Raw genomic sequence first — 25,468 nt, 5'->3', positions numbered from 1 at the left:
GCCCTACAATTCTGGGGAATGGCCAGATAGTATTTTGTTATAGTTTTGCTGAGACAAGTTTCAGTAGTTTCCATGAAATTTTTTAGAGAAATAGTATAGAGCAGACTAGACGCAGACACTTGGTTTCAAATCTATGTTTTGCCCCTTACAGTGTGTTTCCTGGGTACGCAACTCCTTTCTGTCTCTGATACCACATCTGTGAAGCCGAGTAATACCTCCCACATAGTAAAGAGTATTAAATATAAAGCTGTTAGAGTATGTGTAAGTGTTAGCTTTACTCTCAAGGAGTCTTCAGTCCCTTAAATATTGAGAACTGCTGGTTTAGAAAAGCATTGTAGACAGGAATAGCATCTCAAGCGGGCAGTGACCTGAACAGGAGCAGAGCAGGCTGCTGGCCTTCGGGGTGGCCTCGTGGCCACCTTTCTTCAACACAGAAAGGGTGACTGCACACACAGGAGAAAGAGAAGGCGATGACTCAGAGAAAGAGGCTGAGGCAGGTCATGAAGACACGGCAGAAAGGGCTGTTTGGAGCCTGTGTGCGGTGGGTGCTGGGAGCTACTGCAAGTGCTTAAACAAGGAACAGACGCGTCTGAGGTACAGCTGACCCCCCCATTGACTCCTGGTGACCTTACCACTGAGCCCGTGTCTTCTGTGACGTAGAATTGGCTGCAAATATCTTTTGAATGGGAAGGTACATCACCCGTAAGGTAATGATTTACTTTTTAGGTTGAAGCTTTTAAGAAATAATCATTTTAGTTCTTAAAAAGGAAAAAAAAAAAACACACAGAAACTAAGACTCCTTCCCGCCCTCCTCCCCTGCCAGAAATCCTTACTTCCTCCTGTAACTCATCTGAAGTGATGTGAATATAGTGCTTAGCACAGTCTTAGGCTCGTAAAAATGTTAGCTGCTATCGTTATTAAATCATTTATGCTGATTTATAGATTCCCATTATTTGCATTGTTTTATTCAAGTCCCCAGGAAAGTATACATCAGTGGTTTTCCTTTAGAGAAGTTATTTAGAAGTAGCTTTTCTTTTAGTGCTCAGTGGTAGAAATGATTTTGTGGAAAAATGTGGTAAAGATTTCTGTGCAGAATACAGAATCTCGCTTCATTTGCTGTGGATGGTTCAGACATGGTGAGAAGAGGGAGGAATTGTTGAGAGTAGTGGTGGGGTGATCTGTGAATGAAAACAGAGCTCCATGTCCTATGATGTGTTAATAGATCTCCAGTAGAATTAAACCACATGTGCTTTAGCTCCCTTTCAGAGTGTCACCAGAAGCTGTGTTTTTGTTACCTACATGTTATTTTCTAATAATTACACAATCACATCACTTATTTGTAAAAACAAACACATCCATGTGTCCTTGGTTTCCTCCCTCGACCTCTCAGAACCTATTGTACAGAGGAAATCAGGAAGTCAGCATTACTCTTCCCTCTTCATTATGTCTGAGGTCGGGGTACTGAAGGTCTTAGAGAAATGAAGACATTTTGCCACTGACTAATTACATGACTTTGGACAAATAACTTTGCCTCTGTAAATGTTAATTATTTTATTAAAAGATGTTTAGAAGGATCTCTAATTCTTTTCCAGTTCAAGAATAGGTAGAATCTTGGATTTTTTATTTGGCATACTGCCTTTTAACTGTTAGCTCTTCCTTTTTCCTATAGAATTATCATACTGTATTTTTATCTTAGAAACCTAAAATATGTAAGTAAGATTTTTGTGTCCTACTTATGTTTATTTATTTTGATATATTTAGTGTGGTGGTCAAAAGCGTGGATTCACTACTTCTAGAGGACAAATTACTAATGATCAGTTTTCTTCTGGTGTAAAACGGGGCTTATGGGGGTGCCTGCCTCATCAGGGTGATGGCAGGTTTAAATGCACTGACATTAAAACATCTAAAAGTGCTTAGAATAGGGCAGTTCTCATATTTCAGTAAATGCCAGCTGTTGTTGTTACAGTGATTATTAATCTTATTCCCATTGGAAAATAACTTCATACATTTTGAATGTTTGATCCATCTTGGTTTTTTATTGATTTATTGAATGGTTTAACTAGACAGCTCAGAATTTGGAAAACTGTAAAGACAGAAGTGGGTCACAGAGCAAAAGCTGAACCATGTCACTGCGGCCAGGTGATGCTTTTCAGTGCCCTGAAGTATACTGTATACAGAGCATACAGAAATGTATGTATAGTTGTTGAATTATAGAGTTTGGGTGCTGGAAAAGACCTTAGAAAGCGTGAGGCCCTACTGTCTTGTTTGACACCTGTGGAAATTGGGGCCCAAACAAGAAATGTGACTCGGCCAAGGTGACAGAGTTGGTTTTGTGGCAAAACTGAAAATCTTTATGTTTTTCTGGTACATTTACTGTTCCCCAAATATTATCTGTCGAGTACTTAGTATACAGTTCTTTTATACCATTTAAGCAGTTTTGTTGCATTTAGCTTTTGTTACAGCATCTCTTGACAGTCTTGATTTTAACAGAATGTTAATACTGCTAAAATGTCCCTTAAAAATAGGGAAGTCACAGACAGGAAGCTAATATCCAGAAGCATAAATTAACGACAAAAATCAGTGATATCAGCCTTACTCAGATTATTTTATTATCTTTACCGTAAAGAGTCTGTTGTCTTGTCTCTGTGGGTGTTTTTTCCTTGCATTGAATGCTGTCTCATGTAACTTGTTGACACCAGGAGGCCCCTAAGAAAAGCAAAACCAGGACAGCTCTTGCAGCTCTTGAGATTTTTCATTGGAAGAACTAGTTTCAGATGTCTTTCTTTCCTTTCGCTTTTTACTTTCTTACTAAACATTGCCTTGAAAAAAATTACTTTAAAAGGAGAGTACTCATGGCTAAGTAGGTTTTCCTGAGTTACATTTTGTTCATTGACTTTTCTTGTTTGTCTTTAGTTACAGATTTATGATAATAGATCGCTTTGGGAGTGACCTTCAGAAAATATATGAAGCAAATGCCAAAAGATTTTCTCGGAAAACTGTCTTGCAGCTAAGCTTAAGAATTGTATGTGAGCTACATTCTTCTCGTTTTTAATCCAGTAAAGGCTAGTTGTGTTGACGCTTGGTCCTCTGCTGGTTGGTGTCAGGTACTGCATTAATTTATTGTATATGATGCTTTCATAGCTGGATATTCTGGAATATATTCATGAGCATGAGTATGTACATGGAGATATCAAGGCCTCAAATCTTCTTCTCAGCTACAAGAATCCTGACCAGGTAGCTTTATGACTTTAATTTCTACTGTTTAAAACCTGTTGTTTGAAAACAAATACAGTTGCTATGAACTTTTGAACCCATGCAGAAGTTTTACTTTTTGAAGTAGATATGGTAATAATAATATTTCTTCTTGACACTTTTATCTAGTTAACATTCTACATTTTTGATGCGATTTGTTGGCACTTTATCAAGTTGGCTATTTTGCCCTGAATAATATTCAGAAGAAGTACTTGTGATACAAAATGAATTTCAAATAGCTATTTGGGGGTGGAAGCTTAAAATTACATAGTGCACCAGTGAATTATGTTTGCCTGTCTGCTTTGTCATTTTTTTTATTTCCTTTGTTCAAGAAATCCATCAAATGTAAGTGTTCTGTTACTTGGAAAATTTGGTCTTTAACATGTTGATTATTGAAATCAGTTGGTTTACAGAAATATCTTAGCTGTCTAAATTTGTATAAGGTTTGGAATTCAGATATGCATTTTTTAAGCTTATTCACTTTGTAATTTTCACTTTTTAAGGAAAAGAGAAAAGCTGATGTTATTATACCTTTATTTGGGTCAATTTAGTTGGAGTTAGAGGGGTTTATAATTTTCTTGAAGCTGACTCCATGATTTTGATAAAAGTCAGGTTTCAGTTCACTTCAGTCGCTCAGTCGTGTCCGACTCTCTGCGACCCCATGAATCACAGCACGCCAGGCCCCCCTGTCCATCACCAACTCCCGGAGTCTACCCAAACCCATGTCCATTGAGTCGGTGATGCCATCCAACCATCTCATCCTCTGTCCCCTTCTCCTGCCCCCAATCCCTCCCAGCATCAGAGTCTTTTCAAACGAGTCAGCTCTTCACATCAGGTGGCCAAAGTATTGGAGTTTCAGCTTCAACATCAGTCCTTCCAATGAACACCCAGGACTGACCTCCTTCAGGAGGACTGGTTGGATCTCCTTGCAGTCCAAGGGACTCTCAAGAGTCTTCTCCAACACAGGTTTAGTTGAAGTCATAGTTGGGCCTCTGTATTTAGTCCATTTTATGTATGTTCTCACTTCTTAACTTGAGCTTGTATAAGAAAGGGATGCTTCGGCATTTTAGGTGTGTTAAGTCAGCATCCTGTACTTGTTTCTTCTTTGCCTTAGGCCTGACTTTGACGCCTCTTGTTTAGCTTTCCCTTTCTCCTTTGGCTCCCCTTTCCTTTCCTGCCCTCCCCTTCCCTGTCTCTGTTAAGGGTGGCTGTAAGGAGCTAGTAGGTTCCACAGAAGGAAGTTGCTGGTTAGAGCAGGCTAATGCAGAAATCCTAAAGGCAGCCACAGAATTTCCAGGCAACTTACTTTATTTGCACCTAGGTTAAAAAGAAGCAAGCAAGCAAACAATACACAGCTAAGAACCTGAATGGTAAGGATTCTGTTAATTGAAGTAGACCAGACTTATATTATAAATACAAATATAATTTCTTTTTACAGTTGACTAAAACATGCTGCCTTTTGTTCATGTGGAAAGATTTTTGCAGCTTGGTTATCCTTTGGGCATATGCTTTGGATGGGATAATTTTTTTAGTGTTAGATGTATGTGCTCAATCCAGACCCATATTTTTACTTCACTTCCCTCCTGTGACCAGATGCATACATCTGCTAGACAGTTACCCGGAGTTGGAGATGTAGTATGTGGCTCTGGAACAGAGGAAAGCCAAATTTATTAGCTTTGTATGCTAATCAGATGTACATGTACATGCCCATAGATATGTGTATACTTAATATTAAAATTTCGTTTTAATTATGAAAACTTGACTTTAACATATAATATTTAAATGTACCTAAGAGCCTCATCTAAATGTTCTTCAGGTCATCGTTATAATCTTGAAAATATTTTTATGAAGTGAATTGAAACCTGATTATAAGTAAAGAGAGGAAAAAGTAACATGCCACGTGTCAGCTGAGTTAGCGCTTGCACTCAGTGTGTGGCAGTTGTATTGCGACAAGTATTGACGGTTTACTCTGCTCAGTTTTGTTTTGAAAAAAAAACATAAGGAAAAGTGTATGATTTATGATCCTTGCTCAAATTGAGGAGACAAGATTTTTACAAGTAAAGCACATACTTGCGTGAGGAAGTCAGGTGGTATTATCTGCACTGTAGCTACGTGGTCATTTAATGTTTTTCTTTAAAGGTATTTCAGAATTAAGTACTCTATGTTGTTCGCCTGTTGGATCAAACTTGAGTGGGGTGTCGTAGTGTGGCTTTGTGGGTGAATCTGCCCTCCAGTGACAGTATTCTGTTTCTGAGCTTTACAGGCTTTAATTTGTCTTGGTGCTTGGACATTTATAGGTGTACTTGGTAGACTATGGCCTTGCTTATCGATACTGCCCAGAAGGGACTCATAAAGAATACAAAGAAGACCCCAAAAGATGTCACGATGGCACAATTGAATTCACCAGCATCGATGCGCACAACGGTGTGGGTACGTCCGGGGCACTTGAACTAGAGGGTACAGCACCAGTGCTCTCCGCCGGACTGCTGCGCGGCACGTCCTCCGGCGTCAGTAGATACGCAGGCGGATCAGAACTGAGGAGGCAGGGTAGGGCGGGGGAGGAAGGGAGGGCTTAGGCTCCCGCCTCTGAGGGACAGGGCGCCTGTGTTCTCCCCGTCTGCCTCACCCTTCAGAGGCCGTGACGGGCCGGTGGTGAAGTAGTGCAGTCAGCTGCAGTGAGGCGTCTTCTGCTTTTCTTTAGCTTAATTGAAATGCTGAGGGGGTTTCCCCCATAAAGGTCTGTGATTTCTTATGCAGCTACAGCTTTGTAACCAGCAGACTTACTTTGTCACCCATTCGGCTGGCGGGTTTCTTCAGCCTTCGGTTTTTTTTTTTTCCCTGTGTCCAACACTGTGGAGGAGCTAAAACCCCCAGTTCTCTGGGCCTCTTAATAGCTTGCAGCATTTTTAATATCTTCACATTTTCCAAGGGCACTATTAAATGTGTCATTGCTTTATACTTTATTTCATAGACTAGTAGTCTCAGTTTGAAACTGTGGAGTTTTGCCAGTTTGGGTTATAAAGTAAATTAGTTGGAGGTAAATGAGTTCTTTGATACTGCCCAGTATTTGGTGTTTTTTTCAAAATGGAGTCAAGATTGTATGATGAAAAAGAAGACGGTAGGGTTGACTCTTTTTACCTCGTTGCTTTAAATATACCTGAAGTTATGCCTTAAACATCACTTCACTGTGCTGAATCTGCTTCTTTTGTTTCATAGCGCCATCAAGACGCGGTGACTTGGAAATCCTTGGTTATTGCATGATCCAGTGGCTTTGTGGCCATCTGCCGTGGGAGGATAATTTGAAAGATCCTAACTATGTTAGAGATTCCAAAATTAGGTAATTATTTTGGGCAAAATGATGAGGCAGATGTTTGGTCAGAACTTCTTCACGAGGACTATAGCTTTAACTGACACTGTGTAGAAATAAGAAAGTACTTGTTTAACAGTAAGATTCCTTGGATTTCTTTTTGTTGAATTTATTTTAGAAGAATGTTTGTAAGTGTATTTAGGACGTTGCACAGTGCTACTTAATGTGCTGTTTACTGTTATTAAATATTAATAACTTTCCATGGCATCAAACAATGACTCATTCTTTTCATTTTTAACAGATACAGAGAAAATATTGCAAGTTTGATGGACAAATGTTTTCCTGAGAAAAGCAAGCCGGGTAAGAAAAGACTTCTTCAGTGTTGATAAGGATTTTGTTTTCTGAGGGGAGAAACATCCTGAGGCCCATAGACTAACAACCCTTAATGTAAGAGCTTCGGTACTGTAAGTGTAGCCATCTCACCGGGGCCTGCTCGCGTAGGCCTTTCCACAGGTGGGCCTTACTCAGTTGTTATTCAGTGCTTTCGGTCAGGGAACCAAATTTCATTCAGCAGTGCAGCAATGTTTTCTTAGTTGAGGCTTTATTTTGTGCCTCAGACCCTTCTAGGCACTAGGGATACATCAGTGAACAAAATAAACAAAAGCTCCTGTCCTCATGGAGCTCTCGTTGGAAAAGGCAGACAGTGAGCGAGTGAGTAGCTTGCACCGTTCATTGCGGGGTTAGGACTGTGGCAAAAACGAAAAACTCCAGAAGTAGGATGGAAGGGATGGGGTGGGGTGTTACTGTGAATAGGGTGGCCTGGGATGGGCCTCCTGTGGAGGTGCCATTTGAGCAGCTGTGGGACGGGGACAGGGAGTGAGCTCTGGGGGAGAATGTGTCCTCCGGAAGGACCATGAGTGCCTGCTGATGCCTGCATCTGGGCCATCACGGGCCTTTGAGCAAGAGCTCATGGGGTGTGGCGGAAAGGAGGCACGTGAATTGTCTGTCTTTAAGGGAACTCTCTCCAGCTCCTTTCTTGAAGATCGACTGCTAAGGAGGCAAGGCCAGGTACAAACGGGAGCCGGTTAGGAGCCTCCTGCCATAATCCGAGCAAGGGAAGTAGCAGTTGCAGGTATGAGCAGTGGTCAGTTTGGATATATTTAGAAGTCTTTTCAAGCCTTTGCTCAGTTGTCTCCTTTTCAGGGAGGTCTACCGTGAGCTTAAGCTGTTTAAATTTGCAACCTATCAACTACATATGGAAATGGAAGGTTAGAGCTTTTTCAGATTCGCTCCTTGTTGCCTTCTCCCAGTCACCAACCTCTCCCTCTGGCCTAATGAATCACTAGCACAACTTCCAACATCAAGGATTTGTCTTTGAACTATATGGAAATGGAATCGTAGAGTGAACAAAACATAATTTCACGAGGGCAGGGATTTTTAATGTTCTAGTTTCTGGTGGCGTTCTTTTTCTTTCATTCAGTACTGCATTTGTGAAATTCATTCCCATTGTTACATTTTAAAAATGTTTTTATTTAAACTTCATTGAGGAATAATTGACAGATATAATTCTATAATGTGATGATTTGCTATGTAGGCATACCTCATTTTATAGCGATTCACTTTATTGCACTTTGCAAATGTGTTTTTTTCCTACTAATTGAAGGTTTGTGGCAACCTATGTTGAGTAAATCTGTTGGTGCCAATTTTTCCAACAGCATTTGCTCACTTCTTGTCTGTATCAAACATTGTGGTAACTCCCACAATATTTTAAACTTTTTCATTATTATTATACTTCTTATGGTGATTTGTGATCAGATATTATTATTGCAAAAAATTATGACTCACTGAAGGCTCAGATAATGGTGGGCACTTTCTAGCAATAAAGTGTTTCTTTTAATTAAGGTATGTACTTTTTTTTAGACATTGTGTTATTTCACACATAATAGACTACAGTATAGCATAGACATCACTTTTCAACTGGGAAACCAGAAAAGGTAATGTTACTTGCTTTATCGTCATACTTGCTTTATTGCGGCGGTCTGAGCTAACCCACGGTGTCTTCCGAGATCTGCCCGTACATGTAGACTAGAGAGCGATTACTAAGATGAACGTGGTTTAGCACCCCATCACCTCGCATAGTTCACAGTGTTAACAGCGGCCTTTCTTGAAAAGACCGGCCTTGCTCTATGGTGTCACCTCACCTGTGTGCTCAGTCATGTGCGAACCTGAGAGTCTGTTTCTGGGCTCTCTCATAGTTGTTTTTTCTTTCTGTTCTTGGGCACACTGTCTTAATTACTCTAGCTTTCTCTGGTAGTTTAAGTCCTCTGGCACTTTTTCTTCTTTAAACTTGACTTTGCTGTTTTGCGTGATCCTTTGTATATTTGTACATTTTAGAATCATCTTGTCAGTTCCACACATATTCTCTCCCTCTGCAATGTGCTGAAAATTTGAGTGGGATCGCAGGGACTCTGTGGACTAATTGGGGAGCATTGACATCGTTATGCAGTTGATACTTTATAGCTTCCATTTAATTTGGTGTCAAGTTTCTCTGACCTGTGTTTTATAGTTTTCATTTGGAAGAAAATCTTGCCCATATTTCATTATATTTGTTTGTAGGTATTTGATGCTTTTTGATGCTATTGTATGTGATATGTTTTTATTACTTTTCTAATTGCTTGTTGCTAGTGTATAGAAGTAAAACAGATTTTTAAATACTTTATATCCTATGATCTTGTTAAATTTACATATTGGTTAGAAGTTTTTTGTTAGATTTCTTAGGATTTTCTACAACACGCTCATGTTTGTGAATAAACTGTTTTACATCTTCCATTCCACTCAGTGCCTTCTGTTTCTTTTCTTGCCTTACTGTACCAGCTAAAAACTGCAGGACTTTCAGGCAGCATGGAAATGGTGCAGATGTGCTTCCTTGCTGTTTTCTTCGCTCAGAAGGGAAGTCCAGTATTTTACCACACTTGGTGACATTTGCTTTCGGTTTTCTGTAGATCCCCTTTATCACACTAAGAAAGTTGAAAGGAGGGATTTTCGTTTCTTTTTTCTCACGTACCTAAGTGTTTAGAATCATGCTTGACATGTGGTGGGTCCTTAAAATGTCTGAATGAATGAATGACTGTGTGTGTAGCACTGACATAATGTCTTGATTTATTGGATGTGGGAAGAGGATTTGAGGAGCTGGGAGAATGGGACTTTCTATAATTGAGACAGAGAAAACCTCAGGGTGAGCAGGTTTCAGGGGTTGGTCAGGATTTTGGGTTTGGTTGGAATGTGAGATGCCAGTTACAGAGCCAGTATATGAGTCAGTGGAAGTCAGTGGATATTCACTGTCTGGAGGTCAGTGGAAAGGCTGGACTGGGCATATACATGTGAGTCGTTAACCCAAAGATGGATTTTTAGATGGGTGTTTTAGGTGTTGATCTTGACTAGTAAGATTTCTTTTTATGGGTTCGGTTCTGCCTCAGTGTACAGTAGACCTTTTATCATTCACAAGTTGGTTTTTCTCTTTTATGGGACAACCGGGCCTTGCTTGTATTTCTTTTTTTCAACCTGTTTTTCATGTTTTATTTTTCATTTACCCAAAAAATGCAGCTGTCTTCTGTAGAACTAATGGCTTCTGTGCCAAAAAAAAAAAATATTCTGGCTATGATACTTATTGTACTTAAGCACATTTTACTTCATAATATATATGGACCTAAAATAGGTCCTTATAAAAAGTAGCTTTAACTTTATTTAGTAATTGTTTTTATATATATTTAAATTTTAAGCTTGTCTTCTTTCTTACTGTCAGAATTAAAAGATGTTTTTTGCATTGTATCTAAAAGTACATTTTTTTATTTGACTTCTCTGACAATTCCTGAATTCAAAAGCGTACTTTCAATGAAGACATGATAGAAAGACGTATTTAACAAGCTATATATTTGCATTCTAATGTTACTGTAGTTGTGGATCATTTTCTTAGAAGAGATAAGTATGTTGTATTTATAATAAAAACTACAAAATAATTGTGTTATTCTTTTAGATGAAATTGCTAAGTACATGGAAACAGTGAAATTACTGGATTATGTCGAAAAACCTCTTTATCAAAAGTTACGAGATATTCTTTTGCAAGGACTGAAAGCTATAGGAAGTAAGGATGATGGCAAGCTGGACCTCACTGTTGTGGAGAATGGAAGTTTGAAAGCAAAACCAGTGGCAAAGGTGAGTTTTGTTATTGAATTTTCCTTTGGGTTTCCTGTGACTGTTTGCAACAAATATAGGCAAGTAAACCAGTAGCTCAGTAAAGAAAATAGCAGATTGCTCTGCAGTTAAATATTTATCATCATTATATAAAAGCAAACTCTTTTGATATGGAAAAATACATAGAGGGTTTTAGAAAAATGAGTATGTATTTCTTATGTCTGGTAGCAAGTTAAGAAATTCCCTGACAGAGTCTTCCCTGGGACACTACTGTCCTTTCAGAGAACTTTGGGTGGGGCGCTCAATTCACATGCTGTGTGTCCTTTTCTCCCGGTCACCCCTTTTGGCTGATCCCGTGTTTCTCTGTTTCCTTGTTCATTGGTGTGGTCCAGGTATTTGCCATTTGAAAATTGGTTTTGAAAAATTATCATTTGAAAATTACATTTGAAAGTTTCCTTATTTGTTGGTGTGGTATATTTCCCATTTGAACATTAGTTTGCTCTTATTACAGAAATGTCACTTCATAAAGCTGTGTATCTGTATATAAGAGGATTCCTTTTTTGGAAAGAAATGGTAAATAATAAACCTATGGTTAGAAGTATTGTACAGACTTGTAGATAACCCCTGGTATCACTTTAAAATTCAGGTTTTAAGGTATGCATTATCTTACTGGTTATTTTTAATAATTATTAACATTTTCCTTTTTTAATCTGAAATTGTCTTAGTTACTTTTATATGAAAAAGGAAGACTACTTTTAGAAGAAAAATATGTTTTTACATTATTGACTTTTAATTGTCATTAACTCTGTAAATTCCAGTAGATTTTTTGGAAGTTTCATATTCCAAACTATGAGATAAAGAGTTAAAAACAGATTTTCTCCCTTTAAAATAAGCAGCATATTAAAAGTTTTTCATAATTTTTTTAATTTACAGAGGAGATAGGAATTTTGAAATTGGATCATAAATTTGACTTTTTTCTAACAGTAGATTTCTTTATAATTTCATCACAGAATCTGGAATTATACGTATGCATCTATATATACATCTTCTTGCTTTCAAAAGTTTTGTCTTAATTGCACCTTATTCCATTTTTGTGGTCAATGACCACGAGGAAAACCGTATCCAGTTTAATGTGAAGAGGATAAATTGAAGACTGAGTGGAATTTTTCAGGAAGGTGGTAAACTTGGAATTTGCATATATGTATAAACATACAGCTCACATCTTGCTCAGGACAGATTTTTGTGCATTAATATTTATAGCTGGCTTCTGTAGTGTTTTGCTGTAAAATTTTGCTGACTGAAAAATAAAGATCTCTGTTGTCCTGAGAACTTGTCCAGTGCCATCTCCTTTCCCTGTGCAGATCACTGTTGTTTGTAACTACATGCTGGAGAAAATTTTGTTTCCCCAGGTTGGCTGACTTTACAGCTGAATAGGTCAGTCTGCTGCAGAGCTAACATCTGTGACCTTATAATTCTCTTGTGTCCTTGGATAGTTCAGAAAGCTGGAAATTTCTTGTTAGATCATCCCCTACATGTATAAAGCTCCATTTAGGGGAAGAACATGAATAAAAAGCTGAACTGTTAGGTTTCCTTCATTGGCTTGCTGCCTTTTTTGTTTTCCCCACCTCAGAACTGGTACAGGACTGTTTTTGTATTGAAAAGAAATTAATCTAAGTTAAGATTAGGTAAGATCCTGAAGCTGCTTGTTAGGCATTTAACTGTAGATTAATTGTTGATTTTGTTAGCCTTTTGTTTTTTATTTGTAAAGTGGAAGAATTAGTTTTTATTTTTAAGCATCAGAACACTTTCTTCAAATAAATTGTAAATATACCACATCTAAAACAGATAAAAACAGAGCTTCATTCAACTTTTGAGTCTGAGGACTTCCAACAAGAGAAAGCTTTCTTCTCTGAGAAATTAGTATATTCCATCTTTTTTTTAGGAACGTGTATTTGGTTGAAATTCCTCTTTTTTTTTTTTTGCTCTGGTTTTCAGAATTTCAGAGCTGAGTATAATCTTCATTATAGAAGCTGTATTAATCCTTATAATTGAATATTTATTCTTTTCCTCTGTCATAATTTTTTTAAAAACTTAAATAAAAGTGTACATTCTTTGTATTTAGGACACTAAAATCTCTGACGGAGAAGGCAGTGGCCACCCACTTCAGTATTCTTGCCTGGAGAATCCCAGGGACAGAGGAGCCTGGTGGGTTGCCATCTATGGGGTCGTACGGAGTCAAACACGACTGAAGCAACTTAGCAGTAGCAGCAGCAGCAAATCTCTGAAAGGGCTGAGTTTAATCAATTCAGTGTATATTTCTCTTTATATTCCTAAGAGATAAGAGTTGTTTTTTTTTAAACCTGTAAGAATTGATCAGCAGTGAAATGAAGCAAGGCTTCTATCTAGTATTTTACAGCCATGCTTGATTTTGGTACAGTAAATTTGGAAACTGTAGTGAAATATGAATGTATCCACTTGTAAATATTTTTGGTCTCAATAACCTAAGGGTATTATTTAAAGCACAGAATTTGGGTTTGACATAAAGCTGAAGTAGAAAGATATTAAGTATTAGTTTCTCCTTAAAAATTACTGCAGCCAAAGATTTCAACTGTTGATTAGAACTTGACACTCAGAATCTGTCAGTATAGTTCCAACAGTTATTGGATTCATTGTGTACTCTTAGATCACCGTTCAACAATTATGTGTAAGGTCTAATTTATGTACCTGATCTAGGCTAGGTCCCTGGGGCTACAGGGATCAATAACATGTAGTTCTGTCCTTAAAGAATTTCTCCCTGTCCCATCTGGGTTAAGAACAGCTTAATTTACTGGAAAGAACTCAGCAAGTTAAAAGACATGTATTAATGTCTAATTAATTGTATTAATTAACCTCCATTAGCTATTTTTTTTATAATGTTTTGATTAAGTTGCTTGCCCAAGCCAACAAAAAGAGCTGTTCATTAGAATCTCTTGGGTCTCATCCCTGGAGATCTGCTGACTAGGTCTAGAGCATGGGCCTGCAATTTGTATTTTTTTAACTTTTTTTTTTAATTTTCAAGCAGTATGTATTGTTGCTCCCTGTAAGTGATGTCCAAGTACCCTTTTTTTCCACTTTGCAATTTTTTATTTTTCTCAAGTTATGTGATGCTAGTTGACCTTTCCGTAGTTCCTCTGAAAAATCATTAACCATTGTTAAATAAATAATAAATAAATTCCTGCTGGCACTCAGCCTGGACCATGGTACAGAGAACTGAACAAGAGCAAAGAAAGGTCTTCCAGCTCCCATCAGTGGCCTGCAGCTGCTCTGGTGGACAACTTCTGTCTCTTTGATGTGATCACACCTCAGCATCATTAAATTTATACCGTGTAGCCTATAATTGAAGTCAGATTGCCCCAAATATACCGTCTAAAGTTGGTGAAGGTCTGTCTAGCTGTTTTTGTATGATAGAATAGCAGAAACTGTATTTTAATTATATAAATCTAGATTGTTGCAGTTGATACATTTCTTTGTTTTTTAATGGTAGTTTGCTCTTAAATCTATATCTAAGTGGATTTGGTGTTTACTAAGAATTCCTTTCCCTATAAATCCCATTTAGTTCAGTTCCGTCACTCAGTTGTGTCCAACTCTTTGCAACCCCATGGACAGCAGCACGCCAGACTTCCCTGTCCACCCCCAACTCCCGGAGCTTGCTCAAACTCAAGTTCATTGAGTCGGTGATGCCATCCAACCATCTCATCCTCTGTCGTCCCCTTTTCCTCATGCCTTCAATCTTTTCCAGCATCAGGGTCTTTTCTAAGGAGTCAGTTCTTCACATCAGGTGGCCAAAGTATTGGAGCTTCACCTTCAGCATCAGTCCTTCCAGTGAATATTCAGGACTGATTTCCTTTAGGATTGACTGATTTCATCTCTTTGCTGTTCAAGGGACTCTGAAGAGTCTTTTCCAACACCACAGTTCAAAAGCATCGATTTTTGCATGCTCAGCTTTCTTTGTGGTCCAACTCTCACATCCATACACGACTACTGGAAAAACCGTAGCTTTGACTAAATGGACCTTTGTCAGCAAAGTAATGTCTCTGCTTTTTAATATGCTGTCTAGGTTTGTTCTGATAGCTTTTCTTCCAAGGAGCAAGTGTCTTTTCATTTCATGACTGCAGTCGCCATCTACAGTGATTTGGGAGCCCAAGAAAATAAAATCTTTCACTGTTTCCATTGTTTCCCTATCTATTTGCCACGAAGTGGTGGGACCGGATGCCATGATCTTAGTTTTCTGAATGTTGAGTTTTAAGCCAACTTTTTCACTCTCCTCTTTGACTTTCATCAAGAGGCTTTTTAGTTTCTCTTCACTTTCTGCCATAAGGGTGGTGTCATCTGCATATCTGAGGTTATTGATATTTCTCCCGGCAATCTTGATTCCAACTTGTGCTTCATCTAGTCCAGCTTTTCTCATGATGTACTCTGCATAGAAGTTAATTAAGCAGGGTGACAATATGTAGCCTTGACATACTCCTTTTCCTATTTGGAACCAGTCTGTTGTTCCATGTCCAGTTCTAACTGTTGCTTCTTGACCTGCATACAGATTTCTCAGGAGGCAGGTCAGGTGGTCTGGTATTTCCATCTCTTTAAGAATTTTCCACAGTTTGTTGTGATCCACACAGTCAAAGGCTTTAGCATAGTCAATGAAGCAGAAGTAGATATTCTGCTGGAATTCTCTTGCTTTTTCGATGATCCAGCGGATGTTAGCATATTGATCTCTGTTTTTCTCTGCCTTTTCTAAATCCAGTTTTCACATCTGAAAGTTCTCAGTTAATGTACTGTTGAAGCCTAGCTTGGAGAATTTTGAGCATTACTTTGCTGGCATGTGAAATGAGTGCATTTGTATAGTAGTTTGAACATTCATTGGTATTGCCCTTCTTTGGGATTGAAATGAAAACTGACCTTTTCCGGTCCTGTGGCCCCTGCTGAGTTTTCCAAATTTGCTGGCATATTGAGTGCAGCACTTTCACAGCATCATCTTTTAGGATTTGAAATAGCTAGTGATGTAACATCGTAGTGATGTTTCCTAAGGCCCATTTGACTTCGCACTCCAAGATATCTGGTCTGGCTCTAGGTGAGTGATCACACTGTCGTGGATATCTGGGTCATGAAGATCTTTTTTGTATAGTTCTTCTGTGTATTCTTGCCACCTCTTCTTAATATCTTTTGCTTCTCTTAGGTCCCTAGCATTTCTGTCCTTAATAAATCAATAAATTTCATTATATCAGTAAATCCCATTATTGATTTCTTTACTTTGACTGTTTTAGTTGGATTTTGTCAAGTATCTTTTGTCCCTAACTTTTTAAATTTTGATTAAGTGAGATTATCTGTGCAGTGAAAGTCGCTCAGTCGTATCTGACTCTTTGTGACTGCCTGGACTATACAGTCCATGGAATTCTCCAGGCCAGAATACTGGAGTGGGTAGCCTTTCCGTTCTCCAGGGGATCTTTGCAACTCAGGGATTGAACCCAGGTCTGTCTCCCACATTGTGGGTGGATTCTTCTCTAGCTGAGCCACAAGGGAAGCCCTACCTGTGCAGCACAGTGCACAAATAAGTGAGAAATTTGAGCTTCACAAAAGTGAACACATGCATTTAAATGTCCCCTAAATCAAGATGTGGATCATTCATTGAAACCTCTCTCAGCCATTACCCCTTCATTAAGAATAACCAACATTATGACTTCTAACATAATGAATTCATTTTGCTATTTAAAAAAAACTTAGCAGTACCACCATATGTTTTGTACACTTTTGAGTCTTTGATTCATTTGTATTTCGAATTTCTGTGCTATTGCAAGTAGCAAAAGTCTTTGGTTTTTGTTCCTGTATAGTATTCTGTTATGGAGAAGGAAATGGCAACCCACTCCAGTACTCTTGCCTGGAGAATCCCATGGATGGAGGATCCTGGCGGACCATGGTCCATGGGGTCGCAGAGAGTCGGACACGACTGAAGTGACTGAGCACGCAAGCAGTGCTCTGTTGTATGAATGTATCATGGTTCATTTGTTTCTTCTGCTGTTCATGGATATATGCATTGTTTCCAGTTTTCAGTGATTGCAATTATACTGTTAAAAACACTCTTATACATTCTTTTAGGAAACACATACAGTTAATTCAAGCTGGGTGTGTACATAATAGAGTTACCAGGGCGTAGGGTCTTTGTATTCTTAATAGCGTTAGCAGATCCTGCCAAGGCTGTGTCCACTCTGCTCCTCCACCAGCAGCTTAGGAGAGTCTCAGTTGCTCACTGACACTAGTGATTGCGTTATGTTAATTTTATCTACTTTGACGGATGTTTACTAGTGTTTCTTTATGGTTTTATTTTCATATCCTTGGGAATATTGATTTTGAACACCTTTTCGTGTGCACATCAGTCTTGATTAACCTTTTTTTTTTTTTTGTGAAGTGCATTTCAGGTCCATTAAAAGATGTCTGAGTTGTCTGCTTTTCTTTGATTGGATGAGTTTAGTACTTTGTATACACATAATATATGTATTGCACATTTTTTTAATACAGTCTGTGGTTTTTCTTTTCACTCTCTTAATATGACATCTTTGATGAACAGAAGTTCTTAACTTTAATGAAGCCTAATTTATCAGGGGTTTGTGGTGTGTGTGTGTTTATGGCTAGTGCTTTGTGTATTCTAGTCTAGAAAGATTTTGTTCACAATCATTATTTTGTCAAGAAATTTTATTTTGTCTTTTTCACTTAGGTCTGTAATTTATTTTAACATAATTTGATTTTGTGAATGGTGTGAATTGGTGGTTGTTTACCCTCTGGTTATCTAGCTGATCTGAACCGTTCACTAAAAAGATCATAGTGTCCCTAGAGCAGGAAGCTGGTTTACAGGTGGCCACACGTGTTTGGATGTGTTTTTCGATACCCTGTTCTCTGCCATTGGCCTGCTCTTCTGGGTTTGTGTCAGTGCCACCCTGCTTGAATTACTGCTTTGTGGTAATATTTGATAGTTAAGTTCTTCAGCTTTGTTCTTCTTTGAAATTGTCTTTCTATTTTTGGCCCTTTGTACCTATAAATTTTACTAATTTGCACAAAAATAGTTCTGGGATTTTGATTGAGATTGCATTGACTTTTGGGAAAAACTGACATCTTCACAATATTCCTTTCTGTTCCATGAATATGGTATACCTCTATATTTATTTAGGTGTTCCTCCACTTACCTCAGTGATGTTTGTGGTTGCATCTGACTGTGTAGAGAACATACACATCTTACATGTCTAACTGCTTACTTAATTCTTAGTCTGTTTCTTTTGCATCATCTATAATCATCCCAGACCTTCCTTCATGTCATTTAGTTGTCAACTCTGTCTGTGGTTTTTGAAATTGCTAATATACTTATAAGTTCTATAATGATTATTTTTCTGCTTATTAGCTATCTGGTTTCCTTGTTATTTCTTTTTTTTAAAATTCTCATTTCTTTAATCATCAAAATCTTTTTTAAGCCTCCAGTTTACTTTATAAGTTTTCTTTTTGAGGGGAGGACTGTGTTTTCTTTCGCAGTGGAGTCTCCAGCTATATATTGCATGCTGTGATCTGGGAGGGCACCATAGCACAGGTGCCTCAGATGATTCTAGTGCAGATGAAAGGCAGGGGGTGGCCTCCTTGACTGCATATTAAAACCACCTGGGAGCTTTTAAAAATTCCACTGCCTGGCTTACACCCTAGACCAATTAAACCACAAGCTACGGGAGTGGACCTCGGCCTCAGGATTTTTAGGTGATTATGTTGTGCAGGCATAGCTGAAAACCACTGCCAACCAAAATTTGAGTATCTTAGAATTCTAGCTTCCACATGGAAAGCATTCCTTTTGCAAATAGACAAAGCAGATATTGGGCATTTAAGTCTGCTGCTACTGCTAAGTCACTTCAGTCGTGTCTGACTCTGTGTGAACCCATAGACGGCAGCCTACCAGGCTCCCCCGTCCCTGGGATTCTCCAGGCAAGAACACTGGAGTGGGTTTAGCACTTATCAGCCTCATGACCAGTTTGTATTCATAGACGGTTATTCATACATGCCATGTTTTAATTTTTATTGGAAGAGATAGAAAAGGAAATTTGGCATCATATAAGTCCTTTGAGTGGTATGTAGGGAGATTTATTTTTGGACGTAATAAACAGATATGCTTGTAAGATATGTTCAAAACTTAGATCTCAAAAGACTGTATTAGACCAAGATTCCATTTTTCTGTGATAACATGACTAGTTTTTAGGAATTATAGTAAACATTTGTGTGAATTTATTTTTAATAAGGGATGAGTTTTTTAAAAGTTATCTTTCTGTGGAAATAATACTATTGCCTGTCTTGCTCATAAGATTGTTGTGTGGATTAAATGCGATTTAGAAAGTACTTAGACACAGTGCTGAACACATGATAAATTAATCAATAAATGTTAACTGCAACATTAATGCTGTTGTTTCACTGACTACATTTTCTCACGTCTTTCTGGTGGCTTGATGTCAAGAAAATAAAGATTCAAATGAAATAATTTTTATTTGAATCTTTCAACACCTTTTGAACTAAGATCATGTATCATTAAAGTTCAGTTTATGCCATCAGGTATATCGGGCAGATGTGGATGAAGACTGGCTTACGTTGACTTGGTGAGCATGTGTGTTCACGTTGATTGTTTGGAATAGTAAATGGTGGGGAATGGGTAAAAGTTGATTTTGCAACAGAGAGAAGATGATAATTGCTGTGAAATAAAGGTTCCAAAATAGATCTCCATAGCTCACCCATATTAAAAATGGTTAAATTAATGGGTTTGAAGTTAACTTTCTTCCCTAAAGCTGTTGATTGATACTAACGGACCTAGGCAGTTGATGTAAAGCAGAGGACTTCTGATGCCAGAGGATTCTGTGTTCACCATTCACCAGTGTTTAGGGACTAGAATGTTGTGGCATAGATGTATTGTGGGGGGAGGTCAGGCAGTCTGTTTTTAATAGGAACGCTAATGAAGCCTGGTTTATTTTTAAGAAACTTGTTCATGTATGCCTTGAGAGCGTTTAATTCCCTACCAGTACATAGAGAGGGTTTGATTTTCATTGAAATATGTATTTTTATAAATATTGGCCTCTTTAGTTTGCAACATTACAGCTTGCGTCTTGTGCTTTTAATTCTTAGTTTGAAATTTACCCAGGGGACTTGATAGTGCTCAGTGCTGCAACCTTGGGTCTCCTTTGAACATTTATGTACTAACTCTGTAGTCTATCAGTACTTTTACGTTATTTTGCATATACTTTACAGCACTGATACGAGATATATCTGCATACAAATGATGAAAGTGAAAATCAGAAGAAGTTAGGTGAATTGTCCAGGGCCATACAACCATTAATTATTATTATTATGCATTTATATAGTTTTGTTCCTCGTACGCGGAACTCACGGCACTTGAAAATCTCCTCGTGGTTTTAGATATAAAATATTAAAGACAGTTAAAGCATCACTAGCTGTGCGTTTGCCTCTCCCTGTAAGGTGCCCTTGAAACACCGTGACTTTGACATTAATGGTACAGGTCATGGAAGCTTCAAGTCATATTAATTCCAGCACAGAAGAGAATACTGGCATGTGTGTTAGTCTTCAGACGTTTGCTTGTTGAATGTCTGGATACAGCTCTCAGTTGTTGAGTGATCCCAAGTTTGATCATATTTGTGGTGCTTGTGATGTGAGTGACGATCAAGTCTCCAAACACCATTGTTGCCACACTGTGGAAGATGGATATCCTGTTGCGATGGCCGGTGTTACTTGATGAGAGTCAGTTCTCCGTCATGTAGTGCTCCTGAAGATCACGTGACCAGATTTGCTTGTTTTTCAGCTCGTCATCTGCTCAGTGGCTGTATTTTTTCTGGGAGTGTGGGTGACTGTAGATCCCTACAGCAGCTCGTTTCTAGGTCTTCAGAAGTAACACATATTTGCTCCGGATGAGCAAGTGGACGTTTGCTAAAAAGTACGTTGCCCATAGAGCGAGCAGCCACGTGTGCTTGCCACCTGGTTGCAATCTTTCCACTTGTTTGTTTATTCTGACAGAGTTTACAGATGCATTGGTTTTATTTGCTAACTCATGAGTTAGCAATGATCTTTGCTGCACCATTTTCATGTAATTACAGGCAATGCTTCATTCTTCATGGTGTGAGAGTGTGGTAGCTTGACCTGGTGAAGGATGTAGATACTCCACATTTTGTTAGCCATGTAAGGAAAAGCAGGGTTTGACCATGTCGTGTTGCCTGTGTCACTTTACAGATGGATTAATACGTCACAGAGAGAAATTCTATATATGTGGGATTACATTGGACTCATTTATGGAACTCTGAAATAACTTATCAGTGAAAGTGTTAGTTGCTTAGTTGTGTCTGACTCTTTGTGACCCCCTGAACTGTAGCCTGCAGGCTCCTCTGGGGGTTCTTCAGGCAAGAATACAGGAATGGGTTGCCATGCCTTCCTCCAGGGGATCTTCCCAACCCAGAGATCAAACCCAGGTCTCCCACATTGCAGGCAGATTCTTTACCATCTGAGCCACCAGGGAAGCCCAAGAGTATTGGAATGGGTAACCTGTCCCTTCTCCAGGGGGTCTTCCCAACCCAGGAATCAAACTGGTATCTCCTGCATTGTAGGCGGATTCTTTACTAGCTCAGCTACCAGGGAAGCCTGGCATGCAGTAGGTGCTTAGAGAATACATGATGGAGTTCCTGCCTCTTTCCCAGTAGAATCAGGGTTACCGTGGAAGGAAATTATAGCATGTGTTTTTCTTATCACAACCTTTTACACAGAGACTCATTTAAAATAATAAATCACTTGGATGTATTGTAACATTTAGACCATTCTTTAAATTCATGTGCCCTTCACTTAAGCCACTGACTCATTGCCTAACCCACCTTCCATCTTTTCATCTCTTCTCCTTTCCGTTATGTCTGGTCTTTTCCTGCTTTTTCTCAAAGCATTGCTATAATTACTTAATGTCCATTTGCATGGTTTTTGAGGGGCTTGCATCGTCGGCTCTTTGTTTTACAGTAGTAGTGGACTAGTTGCTCAACAGGTGCAGACCCCTAGATACGGATGCACGTGTAACATGCATGATGCAGGCGCCCTTGCCCCCAGGAGGGTCCAGGGTGGGGGAGCTGGTAACGTGGGCATGGGCAGTGGCTGGCCAGGGGCACATGAATGTAAGTGCTCGCTGGCTCTCCAGGAAGGGGACTGTTACAATGAAAGCACCGCAGTTGGTAACCACCACGTCACTTTGAAAAGTCCCATGGGAGGAAGTATGGTCCTGCGGAAGGAAGTTCTGATAAGAACGAGCCCTGAGTCCTCACGGCCTTACCCCTACCAGATTGAAATACTGAACAGGTTCTCCCAGCTTTCGTCTGTCCCAGCCTGTTTTTTCTGCCTAGATAGTGAAATTTAACTAAGACCCACTGGTTTTGCAAATATTGTGGTGTAGCACATAAGTTTCTTTACAGTCATAGAAGATGCGTTCTCTCTTTTTCCTTTTAGTTACCGCTAGTAACAAATATTCTATTTCCGGCTACTATTAAGGAATATAATAGTAATTTGTAAAGTGTCTACATTTGCCTGATGATTTCAGTGGCCTTAATCAAAGAAGTCCAGTAAGATTAACTGTGTGTTGCAATCTCATGTTTGTGTGTGGAGTTCTTTGTTGGACACATGTGCAATCCCAAACATTTAAACATTTTAAGCTGTGCATTCTAAGTTTCTATAATAAACATTTTTAAAATTATGGTTTCCTATGAGGAAGGGAGGGAACAGTAATTTTTAAAAAATTGTTGCTATTTGATTGCACTGTGTCTTCCTTGTGGTGCATGGACTTTGTCTAGTTGCAGCGAGCAGGGGCTACTCTGTAGTTGGGATGCACTGGCTTCTCACTGTCACGGCTTCTCTTGTTGCAGAGCACGGGCTGTAGGCACGCGGGCTTTAGTAGTTGCAGCAGACGGACGCAGTAGTTGTGGCCTGCGGGCCCTAGAGCACGGACTCGGTAGTTGTGGCACAGGGGCTTAGTTGCTCTGCAGCATGTGGGATCTTCCCCACCCAGGGATCGAACCCGTGTCCCCTGCACTGGCAGGTGGATTCTTATCCACTGTACCACCAGGAAGTCCCATTTATGACTTTTGTAATAAGGAGGTAAAAACCCTACAACAGTCCTTGAGCATGCATCTGCTTTGCTGTAAACATAAATCTGATTGGCTTCTCTTAGATGCTGCTGAAAGCATTTAGAGGTGATCTTTGTATTTTTGAGTTGGGGTGCAAAGAATTGGTCCTTGGTTTTTGTCTCTGAAGACTTCTTCTCTTTTCCCTTAAAACAGCTTTAAGTCTATAACTGGTCTCCATTCAGTTAGACTGTTAGTAAGTTATCAGTTCAATGCATCTAGCTGATTTGTCTTCCTGTTTTTAAATTAGAGGTGAGAAGCTGCTAATTAACTAAGTTGTAGCCTAGCATACGGAGAAGGCAATGGCAAGCCACTCCAGTACTCTTGCCTAGAAAATCCCATGGATGGAGGAGCCTGGTAGGCTGCAGTCCGTGGAGTCTCTAAGGGTCGGACACGACTGAGCGACTTCACTTTGACTTTTCACTTTCACACATTGGAGAAGGAGATAGCAACCCACTCCAGTGTTCTTGCCTGGAGAATCCCAGGGAAGGGGGAGCCTAGTGGGCTTCTGTCTATGGGGTCACACAGAGTCGGACACGACTGAAGTGACTTAGCAGCAGCAGCAGCCTAGCATATCTAGGCACTTCAGAAATACAATGTGTTGTATGCACTCATGCCCTTTGAAATAAACGTAATTTTTAAAAGATATTTTAGCCACGCTGAATTAAAAGAAAGCCTTATCCTAGGCTTATGAATTACTCTTGTATGTCCTGTAATATTTTGGTTTTGTTTATAAACGTAAAGAAAGGGACCTGTGAGACCTGATATGGAATATGTCAAAGTCAGAGCTCAGCACATTTTGTGAAGTTGTTTTCTGTTCACAGAGAACCAAAATAATGCACTGTATGAAGCCCAGGATGCTGTCAGGTAACAAAGTGAAGCGTTTGGTGATATCAGGAGAAAGAAGCTGGCAGCGCATCGTTAGGAAGTTTACTCATTGCCTTGTAAAATGAGTAGCATAGTTAGATACTCTTGAGCGTGAAGGTTGTTGTTGTTAATTGGTCTTAGTCTGTAGACCGTTGGTCCTTTCCATCCTTACTGTGTGCATTGTCAGGAGAGTTGGGCAAGAGACACCCAACTGGAGCATGGATTCATGAAATTCAGTGCTTTCCCCAGTGCATCCTGCTCAAACACAGGTGTTTCTTTCGTTGGTTGAATACTGTCTTGATTTTCATTCCTCTGTAATTTACCTGCATGGGGATAAAGAAAGCTCCTACTTATTAAATAAGCTTGAAAACAAGATGAATGCTTTGGGTTCTTGGGTAGAACGTATTGGATAGCTCCCTTTATAATGAGCGTTTAAAAATCTGCCCTCCTAAAACTGGAAAATGCATTCTCTCCCGTATGGAAAGCAACATAGTGCTGAAATATTCCTCCTTAATTTTGGTCCGAACGAACAAAAGTGTCTGTGTTTATTCCTGCCTAATGCATCACAAATCTGCTGACATGCTAACCTTGGAGTCTTGGCTGGCGTTAATCAGGCCTGTGCACCGGCAGGGGAGAGGTACCTAATGCACTCCATCAGTGCAGTTTGCATATGGAAGTTCTCACAGGGGAGCTGCCCTGTGCCAGCTGAGGGTTACCTGCCCACTGCAGTTATTGTATGTAATTATCGAACCAATCTGTTCAGCCCAGCAGGCTTTAGATGGTAATCATGAAGCAACACTTTGGAAAAGAAAGATGTAAGGCACTCTCCCCTTCTCTCATCACTTATATGAAGTTACGGCCACTCTTCCAGCTATTTCTGAGAAGCAATACCTCCATATACAAATCTGCTAAATGAATGCCTTTGAAAGTTTCTTAAGATTTAGTCAGGATATTATTTTTATATTTGTAACGTGTGTTCTTCAGGACCGTGGTGGGTGTCTGAGTTCTCATCTTTCCACAGCCACCCTCAGCATGTTTTGGAGCAGTGGGATTGACTGTGACACATAGATAACAACAGTTTTGGCCATTTGGCGGTTTTAAGATGATGTCGTTTGAATAGAGTTGTGCTTTCCCTGTAGTTGTCTGTGGAATGGAACCCGTGCTCGCCATTAGGAAGAAGAGCCGTGTCCTGTCAGCAGGCATTATATATACTCTTCCATAGCTGTACACAGTACGGCCTGAAACTGGGAAAATGATTTTTTCAACAAAGTTTAACTTAAAACTAATTGTTAGGAAGATATAAACGAGGACCTTCTGATGTGCTGTGATCTCTGAGATTTGGGAGGTATCAGATGATTTCCTAAATGCTACAAACTTACTTTAGGAAACGGAGAGAAGCTCTGAGTTCTGATGTGGATTCCAACGCATTTAAATTTGAGACTACATGGGATAAAGCTGTATGAAAAATACAGTTTTCGATTCATTAGTAATGTCCTTCTTTAGGTATACCTACATACAGAGGTGTTAAGAATTTTAGGGAGGGGATACACACACACGATTGGAGAAGGAAATGGCAACCCATGGCAGAGGAGCCTGTGGGCTGTAGTTTGTGAGGTCACAAGAGTCAGACACAAGTTAGCGACTC

General features: G+C 39.3%; 1 protein-coding gene across 1 annotated transcript in view; it reads left to right on the top strand.

Annotated features, from left to right (window-relative positions):
* VRK1 (VRK serine/threonine kinase 1) overlaps nucleotides 1-25,468 on the top strand; it is a 47,773-nt gene that overhangs the window by 15,633 nt on the left and 6,672 nt on the right. Inside the window, 6 exon segments of the mRNA XM_055418505.2 lie at nucleotides 2,914-3,022; nucleotides 3,142-3,234; nucleotides 5,550-5,682; nucleotides 6,469-6,589; nucleotides 6,861-6,919; nucleotides 10,593-10,771. Of these exon segments, the coding sequence (XP_055274480.2) occupies nucleotides 2,914-3,022; nucleotides 3,142-3,234; nucleotides 5,550-5,682; nucleotides 6,469-6,589; nucleotides 6,861-6,919; nucleotides 10,593-10,771 (694 nt within the window).

The sequence above is a fragment of the Moschus berezovskii genome, chromosome 21 (genome assembly GCF_049115385.1).
Source record: "Moschus berezovskii isolate FMDL1 chromosome 21, NW_MosBer_1.0, whole genome shotgun sequence".
Lineage (NCBI taxonomy): Eukaryota > Metazoa > Chordata > Mammalia > Artiodactyla > Moschidae > Moschus > Moschus berezovskii.
The sequence above is the reverse complement of the archived record's forward strand: the minus strand, read 5'-3'. Positions and strand labels throughout refer to the sequence as shown.